A 10,314-nucleotide genomic window follows, 5' to 3' on the forward strand; every position below is an offset into this window, starting at 1 on the left:
TAAAAATTTACATCCCTTTTTCGGGGCCTTTAAAGGGGGATTTAAGATATAAAGATTTTTACACAATTAAATAATTTTAACTCGTGATAATAGGATAGTTATTACTTTTATTCGATTGTTAATTACTCCCTCTATTCCAATTTATGCGATGTGTTTTGATTGGATGCAGATTTTAAGAAATAAAGAAAGACTTTAATTTTGAAACCTGAGGTCTAAAATAAACTATAAATATTAGTGCGACTATAGATCATCTCATTAAGAGTAAAATGAGCATTTTAAAGTTCGTTACTAAATATAAAAATATGTCATTCTTTTTTAGACTGACTAAAATGAAAAAAGAGTTACATAAACTAGGACAACAAAATTAATATGTATTAAGAGAGTTACTTGTAATTACTAAGTACGTAACCTAATTATTTTTTACACTCGCATAGAACTTAAACTCTTTAAACATATAGAGTAATAATTTTTCATACCTAAAACTAGGGGTGGCATACAAGTGGGTTGGGTCGGATATAGATGAGCCAAAAAATGGATAATTAATGTAAAAACAGATAATTTATCCGGCCCGACTCATATTTAGTACAAATAAAAAAAGAGAATTTTTTATAAAGCACTATCTTTTAGTGGTAATTAGCTATCTATAGATACCATTTGCATATTACGGATTGTAAATACGTTTTCTGTTGTTATAAGATGTATTAGAAGTATTTAAGCTACTGTATTCAAATAGGCGTGAATCAGGGAAGTCCAGCTAATCAGTTGTTGTATTCGAGTGTATTCGACTGTATTCATGGCGTGAAACATGGGATTACAGCTGGACAAATTATTGTATTCGACTGTATTCACGGCGTGAAACATGAGATTACACTGTTTTTAAACGGAAAGTGAATCAATTAACATAATAGACTCCTAATATAACTCAACAAACTCAATTATAACACACAAATTTTGTATTTTCAGTTATAAAAAATATTCTCAACCGAAAAATACCCCAAAAACATAACAATCTTCAGAAAAATTATATAATACATATGAATACATAAATTATATTAATTAAAAAAAAATATGAATACATTCATGACATATAGCGAGACAGTGAATACAATAAAATACATAGAATATAGCGGGATATATTAAAATACAATGAAAAAAAGATAGTGAATACAATAAAATACATGGAATACATCGAGATACATTGAATTACAATGAAAAAAAGACAATGAATACAATGAAATACATGAAAATACAACGTGATACGTTGAAAATACATTGAAATATATTAACAGAAAATCAAGTTGCTCAGCCCCAAACTCCGTCTTCTTTGTTCAAGAACAAACCCTAATTTCCGGCGAATCCGCCGTCAAGCAAAAACCCTGAATCTCACTTTCCCACTCATCCTGTACAGTAGCCGAACAAAAATCATGGCAAGACGTATCATATCGTTTTCGAGTCCATGTTGTCAACAACTCCTTGCTTCTCAATTGAATTGGGATGAAGTAAAAATGGATAGTATGAGATAGGGGAAGTTCTCCAGAACAAAGAGGTGTTTTGGTGCAGAGAGATGGGGAGATTAGATAGAGTAGACGATAAGGTTTTGCACAAAATTGAGGGGAAAAGTCAGAAAAGTCTTCGTGATATACCAGGCAAAATCACCGTTTGTGACTAATGGTAGGTGATGTGGGTGAGAGGAATTTTGAGGTTGAGCATCGTGTTTTCAAGGAATATGGGAAGAGAATGACATGTATCAAAGTAGAGAGAGAAAGAAAATAGTGTAACTGAATAGCGTATTTAGTGGTTTGGGGGTAGGAGGTAACCAAAATTAGATATTTTGCTATAAACATTAAAAAAATAAAAGGTATCTATAGAATATACTTTTTTAAATGATATTTATTTAAAAAAATAAGGTGTTGACTTTTGCTATAGGAGGTAAAAATTCCATAAAAAAAGGGTTAACCGATAGATAATTTGGATATCCATATTATCCATGATTGTGGATACTCGATCACTTCCTTTAACATAAAGTTGCTGCAAATCACATATATAGTATACATATACAACTATTCCAACGCGATAGTATTGGAAAATTAATAAGAACTACGACTAATATTATCAGTACCAAATAAAACTTCTAGTTACAAGTCACATTGAACTACTAATAATGTAATTATTATTCAAAAAATAAAAATAAAAATTCCTAGTCACAAGTCACAACTCTGCTAGAAGACATTTGTATATAATAGGGCATCATTATTTACAGTTGTGAATATTTTACGCTCTACATAACAAACTAAACAACCATTTAAAAATTCATCATCGATGCTATTACAAAGTTCATATTTTATGTAGTTCTTGAATCCTTGGTTGCTCGTCGGATCGGATGAACGCCATTGTTGAAAAACAATAAATAATAACTTTTAATAATCGGTTAAAATACCAACGATATCAGATACTTTTTAATTTGTGCTAGTTATCGGTATGTATAAGTTAAAATCTATTACTAAAAGAGGGTTATCCCAAAGTGAATGGACATGTGGTTCGCTTAGTCGGAACTCATGAAGGTAGCCATTCCCTCAAAGAATCGCACATGAGACTTCCGCCTCATATAATTCCATCCGGAGTTTTCATCAAGGACGATTGCTTCCATTACTGACTAGAAAGACATCAAATTCTCCTTTAGATGCTTCAATTGTTTATATCGCAGTACGCTTAAACCCGTGATCTTCTGGTCACATGACAATAACTTTATCAATTACAAAATAAAAAAGTGGCTTCGCTCGGACTCAAACCTAGCTCCCGCTATGCGTAAGGTTCAGGGAATGGTCGAACAACAAGGGTCTATTATATGTAACCTAATAATTAAACTGCAAAATCAGTGGCACTACTTTTTCCAGTATTGAACTGAAGAACTTTCTTTAATTCCTCAGAAAGACAAGGAACTTAGATGAAATTTCTAAGATGGTGAGTATTGGGTCCATTTGCATGTGCTTGCAATTTTTTTTCATTAATTGCAACATACGATGTTTCTTTTTCTGTCATTTTTCACCAAAAAAGTCTTTTCGCTTAAAATTATTAGTGTACCTTATTTCGTACAATAACGTATGACTATGAAAGGTTTCTCCCTTAGGAATAGCAAAAGTATATATACATTAGAGAAGCCAATATGCACTACGTATTTGTTAATGGGGACTGAGGCGAAAAGTGTGAATTATAAAGAAAGAAAGGTTGCTTTCTATTGAGCCGACTACAACCCTAAGTAGAGAGACTTTGAGGCCTCGTTTGTTTGTACTTCACGGGGTCTAAATCTTAATCATTCAGATCTCAGACATTAAATGTATTTATTTTTTTTACTTCACAATTACTTAATGGGTCTGAATATGTATGTATGGTTAAGATCTATAACAGATACTTAATTTCATTAAGATGATATCATCCATATTCATTATTAACTGCTGCCGCCACCACCACCACCATCATCCTCAGTCATAGCCGCCACCATTATCAACTATCACCACCATCATTCTCAACCACAATCAACACTCATCCACCTCAACTACCACAACTAACCATCCAATCACTATCAACAACCACAACCGGCACTGCCCATCATTATAAACTATCACCACCCATTATCACCTTCTTCAATCATAACTACCACCACCACCTGCCATTATTAACTATCACAACCCACCACCACCATTCTCAATCATAATCGCCACCACTACCAATCACCACTAGTTACTACCCTGAACCACCACCATCAACCAAAACTACCTCCAACCATTGCCTCTAGTCAGCATTCACAAGCACTACCGTTAGCCATCACCACTAGCAATCATCATATTTTAAAAAACTATATATTTTTTTGATAGAATATTAGATTAATTAGTATTTTATTTGAATTTAATATTTATTAATTTTTAAATAAAGATAAATTTTATACATTTAGATATTAAAATCAAACAGTCTTAATCATTTAGTATTCAGATCTTAATACACATCTTAATATCCAGATGTGTATTCAGATTTAAATGTCTTAATCTTAATACACATATTGATATTCAGATGTGTATTCAGATTCATACGTCTTAATCTTAAAAAAACAAATGAGGCGAACTCTAACAACTAGTATCACTTTGTTAAGTAGCACCGTAGAGGTGTACAAAGAAAATCGATAAATCGCATTAAATCGATAATTCGAGTCAATCGGAAAAAAGATCGATTGTGGTTTGGTTTGATTTAGTTTGGTATTGGAAAAAGAACCCGACCATAATTTGTTTGGTTTTGGTTTAACTAAAAAAAATCAAACCGAAACTAAACCAACATGATAGTACATTTATATAATTTTTAAAAATATTTTATACATATAAATATTTATTGTAATGTAATTTATAAATATTTTTAAATTTATTTACAGTTTTATTATCTTTAACATATTATTTCAAGTTTGGACTTAACAACATTCTTGAATGATAAATAAATTTTATAGCCCATAAATATGGTAACTCAAGCAAAGATTAAATTAATACTGATGCTCACAAAAGAAATTCAATTCAATACTAGGAATGACGATAATGTTGGATATCTATTTTTTAGGTTTACATTATTTTATAATAAAAATACATAACTTAGTTTATTTTCATCAGTGCTTAGTTATGTAATTAATAGTACTTATTAGCTATACATATATTAGCATGACCTATATAGTATTTTTAAATTATGTTAATTTTCATTATGGCTTATTATTAATTAACAATATTTGATTTATGCAATTTTATTATTTTTATTATTGAATATTTTTAGTATAATGCTATGACTTATCTCATATTATTGTCTTATTTTCTTAAAAAATACATTATATAGTTGTATCTTACTAAGACTAAAGAAATATTTGGAGCACAAGTTATATATTTTGTGATATGAAGACTTTACCCGAAAAAACCCTAACCCGAAAAAAACCGATCGAAAAACCGAGAAAATTTGAGATAAAAAAACCTGACTTTGTTGGTTTGGTTTGGTTTGGTTTATAAATTTGAAAATCCAACACCATTGGTTTAGTTTGATAATTGAAAAATTCGAACCAATCCGATCTATATACAGTTAGATAGCACTGCGCAGGGGTAGAACTAAAGTAGCTAGAGAGACCGGGGTTTAACTGAATTCTTGTTGAAAAATTATACTGTACAAATAAAATAAAAAATATTTTTTTAGGTATACATGTTGAGTTTCCTTAACATAAGATAGAGTTATAATAAAATGGAAAAGGTGTTTTAGCAATTACTTTAGGTCACCGGTTCATGTTGCTTGTGTGACATTCTATTTTTTTTTAAATATAAATTTCTTATTTCGCCACTGATCACTACAAGATATAAACAACATATGTATTAGTTTAAGCGTATTTGCATTAAATAATGGATAATCCCCAAAAGTTTCTCTTAAGAAAAAATGAATTTTTTCTGGAGAGAGTCGGCAGATTCAAAGGATACTCCTATATATATATCTCTTATCACGACCTTCCCAAAGGAATAGAAAAGAACAAACACAATAAATTAACACCCCTAACATCATGGGCGGAGGTAGAATAACAGGTTCAATTGATCCATAATTATTGACGTAGAGCATCAATTTGTATATGAAGATTTATTAAACTGTAATTAATACTTTATCGGTTTCAATTTATGTGAACCTATTTAATTAGGTACGGAGTTTAAGAAAAAATGAAAATTTTGAAACATATGATCTTAAACAAGCCATAATATTTGTGTTATATAATTCTTTTAAAATATATCATCTTAACAATGTCATAATATTTGTGTGACTCTAAAAGCCTCTCACTTGGGGTATAATGTAGAGTTTAGTTAAAATTATTTTCAAACTTACAAGGGATTTATTCTTTTTTAAACGGATTAAAAAGAAAATAGATTCACATAAAGTAAATATGAACTCATAACTTTAAAAATATAATTAGTTCAATACTATGAAACTTAAAGGTTGAACCCGTAAAATTTAAATTCTAAGAATCTGCCTAACACACCCCGTCAAAAAAGATAACATAAAAAGGAACAAATGATGAACTAATCATCTATTAATAATTCTAAAAAGATCTTTGATGGCTCGCATGAGAGTGTTCACTGGAGGAGAGCACAAGTAGATGAAGAAGACAAAGATATAAGGGAAAGGGGCCTCCGAAATATTGCAATTACTTTTTCCTTCTCTTGTGCTAATCTGATACTGATGCTACTTACTTGATGTTTCCCTTTCTTTACACGACCAATCTTGTGAATGATGAACAACTGTTGTCTCTACCAGAATACAACAGCAACTTTTTTTTTTTTTTTTTAAAAAAAGAAAGAAAGAGAGAGAATGTATTATTTTTAGGATACTTAACGTGTTAGCTATATAATTAAACGCGTTCTGGCAGAACATGCTTGGTCCTGCATAATCCCACTAGTGGGGTTTGGGAAGGGTAGTGTGTACGCAGACCTTACTCTTACCCTGGGATAGAGAGATTGCTTCCGATAAACTCTCGGCATCCTTCTATCCAAGAACTCTCCACCTCTTAGTTGAAAGTGGAGGATGCTTACCACTAGAGCAACCCCTCTTGTCAATATGGGGTCAAATCAATATGTTCTAAAAAGATTGATAAATACCAATTAGATCTTGATGAGATAAATATATCAATCTTTCTTTTAAGAACATATTGATATGGGTCAAATCAATATGTTCTAAAAAGAAAGATTGAAATATCAATCCCATCAAGATCTAATTGGTATTTATCTGTAAAATATTTGGAGATACACATACAAGATTTTGCTTGTGTAATATAGTCTAGCATGTGAAAAATTCATCTATGGTAATAAACAATAAAAACGAAAAAGTATAGCCAATTTAAACTCAAACTTACCGACCTCTAGCCCAAAATTAGACACTTACCAAAAGTAGCCGAAAATTATAGATATAGGTAAGGAAGAATTCTTCCATCCGAGAATCACGCTAAAGATCTTCCTTCCTTTCCTATTTTTCAAGTGTATCAATTTCACAGAGACTTACATTCTGTAAATCACGGAATTCTCTCCCAAAAAATTCTCAAAAGGAGCTCCAAATTTCACTCAAAAATCGATCAATTTCACTGTAGAAGCAACAATTTCCTTTCGCGATTTTTCTGTAGATAAAGCTTTGATGAAGTAACTACGAACTACAATCAAAATCAACCAAGGAATCAGTGAGTTTTGACCTAATTTCAGCTACTTCAATGGCAAATTTACCAATTTTTATTCAATATGGCGGCCAATGGAATATTAACAACAATTTTGTGGATTATAATGCTGATGCTGTAATAGTTACTTCAATTATAAGTTTTGAATATTTTGTAGACGTGATTTCAAAACAACTTATGATAGATACTTCTTTGAATGTTTTTGAAATCAAATACATTGTCCAAAAGGGTTCTCCACTAATAGTGATACACAATAATATATATGGGTGTACGTGCATATCTTGAGCTGAAAAAAATCTCAAAATTTACAATGTATCCCCTTTATATCACATCGAGTGAAAAGGACATGGACATGATCTGCTACAATTCAAATTTTGCTGTAATTCTTCAGAATGTGCACAAGCTCAGTTATACAGGAGAGGTACAATGATGATGCAATTAATATGATTGAGTTTGGGGATAGAGAAGACTGACAGGATACAGAATCTGATGAAAATACAATAATAACTGACCCTCAATACATAGATGTAGAAAAAGGCTAAATTTATAAAGACAAGGCTACGATAGTCAAAGTCATGAAGCACTTGGCAGTAAAGAAAAATTTCCGGTTTAAGGTGCGTAGATCAAGTAAAAGCAGGTATCAAAATATTTACTGTATAATTATGTATCTCAATGTATATCGTAGTTGATTTTAGAAACATAATTATGCAAAAAAATAAGTTGTTGCTTGTAAGTCTGTTGTTGTACACTTTTAAGTTGTGGTTGTCATCGTGTAGCACTGTATAGTTATTTTTTTTTCATCTAGTATTGTTGATGATAGTGTGTATCACTATATATCATTGTATTTCATGTCACTCTGTTTATTGATGGAAAAGTTTATATCCTTGTTGTAGGTACCCCTAGTTTGCATCAACAACAATTGCGATTGGTGTTTTAAGTCTTCGAGCCTGAAAAAAGCAAAGCTTTTCACAGTCAGAAATTTCAGCAAACTGCACTCATGCCCGCTGAAAGACAGAACTTACGCACAACATCAAGCTACTGCAAAACTCATCGGTAATCTTCTGATAGACAAGTATAAAGACCAAAAAATAATATACACTCCTAATAACATAATTGGAGACGTGAACAAACAGTATGGTCTTCAAATGACATATATGCAAGCATGGAGATCGAAGGAATATGCAATTCAACTACCGAGAGGGAACCCGAGCGAATCATATAAAAGATGCCAAGCTACTTTTATATGCCGGTTCTTACAAATCCTATGTCGGTGGTATGTTTGAAAAAAACAGAGGAAGACATGTTCATGTATGCTTTCGTTGCACTATATCCATCTATAAAAGAATGGTAGTATTGCAAATCGATTGTTGTTGTAGATGGAACCTTTCTAATTAAATCGACATACAGAGGAACATTATTGATAGCATCCACACAAGATCCAACAGGTAAAAAAAAGAAACATATATATATATATATACTCACATATGTTTATATGATTCAATTTGTTAGATAGTATCCTACCACTCATATATGCTATAGTAAAATCAGAGAATAATACTTCTTCGGAGTAATTTTTCGCGAGCTTCAAGGATGTATTTGGGGAAAGGGAGGTAACTCCACTTTAGAAAAAGAGAAGCTCCACTTTATTTATATAAAATAAAAAATGATAGGTAGATACATACTACACTAGTTCTAATCAGACAGTTTCATGATCAATATTATATATATATATATATATATATATATATATATATATATATATATATACTTTCGACGATGCTCCTTTAAAGTAAGTCTAATTAAAAGTCAGTCCGGTGCATTGAGCTCCCGTCATACAGGGATTTAAGAAAGAGTCTGAAGGGTCTATTGTATGCAGATTTGTCCTGCATTTCTGCTCTCAAACCCGTGATCTCCTAGTCACATGACAACAACTTTACCAGTTACAAATAAAGAAGTGGCTTCGCCCAAACTCAAACTTAGCTCCAACTATGCGTAGGGTTCAGGGAAGGGTCGAACCATACAAGAAGCTCTTTCCATGGCTCGAAGCCTTCTAGTTACGTGACAACAACTTTACCCGTTACGAAATAAAGAAGTAGCTTCACCGGGACTAGAACCAGAGACCTTCAGTGTGTTAGACTGACGTGATAACCAACTACACCACGAAACCAGCAATTAACTATAGTAATGTCTATATATATATAGCAGTTAACTACTTGATAAAATAATTAAACTGCAAAAGCAATAACACTTGTTTCAGTCTTGAACTGAAGAACATTCTGTAATTCCTCAGCAAGACAAGGAACTTCAATAGCACCCTTTTGTATAAATCCATATTCATCTTCAGCTTGTTTTAGTAATTTCAAGAATGATGGATTTGTAAGCCAATGCAACTCTACTACAAACCTCTGTGGTTCCTCTTTAGTATTTACTGAACAAACAGCAAACTGTCCTTCTTTAACATCATTTGACACCACTGCATTTGCAATAGCAATATGTCTTTTGGAATTGGGAATGATCAGTTGAAGATATTGAGCCTTGAGCTTTCTAATGAAATGTTTGAGGATCACCCTCCATTTGGTTATTTCTTCTCCTGTCATATTAGACTTCATCATATTTTGAGCTTAATGTAGAAATGGGATTTTGTTTTGGTTTTGCTATAGAGTTTGAAAAGGGGATTTATAGCATATGGTGAGGGAGAATGGAGGTTAGATACTTAGATGAAATTTCTACGATGATGAGTATTGGGTCCATTTGCATGTGCTTGCAACTTTTTGTTCATTTATTGCAACATACGATATATATATATATATTTTTTCTGCCTTTTTTCAACTTTTTCTTAAAATTATTAGGTGTACCTTATTTCGTACAATAACATATGACTATGAAAGGTTTTTCCCTTAGGAGTAGCAAAAGTATAGAAGCCAATATGTACTACGTATTAGTTAATGGGGACTGAGCAGAAAAGTGTAAATTATAAAGAAACCAAGGTAAGCTTCCAATTAAGCCGACTACAACCAGAGGCGTAGCTAGATATCGGAACGGGTTCAACCGAATCCAGTAGCATTAGTTTAAACTTTGTATTTGTCTTTAATATCTAT

General features: G+C 31.8%; 1 protein-coding gene across 1 annotated transcript; it reads right to left on the reverse strand.

The window, feature by feature from the left end:
• Nucleotides 1-9,441: 9,441 nt before the first annotated feature.
• Nucleotides 9,442-9,813, reverse strand: LOC104239617 (auxin-responsive protein SAUR32). Its single transcript, XM_009794299.1, has one exon. It carries the CDS (start codon nt 9,811-9,813, stop codon nt 9,442-9,444), a length of 372 nt encoding a protein of 123 aa, XP_009792601.1.
• Between the last annotated feature and the right edge of the window lie 501 nt (nt 9,814-10,314).

The sequence above is a fragment of the Nicotiana sylvestris genome, chromosome 7, assembly GCF_000393655.2.
Source record: "Nicotiana sylvestris chromosome 7, ASM39365v2, whole genome shotgun sequence".
In the NCBI taxonomy this organism is placed as follows: Eukaryota; Viridiplantae; Streptophyta; class Magnoliopsida; order Solanales; family Solanaceae; genus Nicotiana; species Nicotiana sylvestris.

What these genes read in the sequence shown, in the direction of transcription:
- LOC104239617 (XM_009794299.1), bottom strand. Translation starts at nt 9,813, where the DNA reads ATGACAGGAGAAGAAATAACCAAATGGAGGGTGATCCTCAAACATTTC.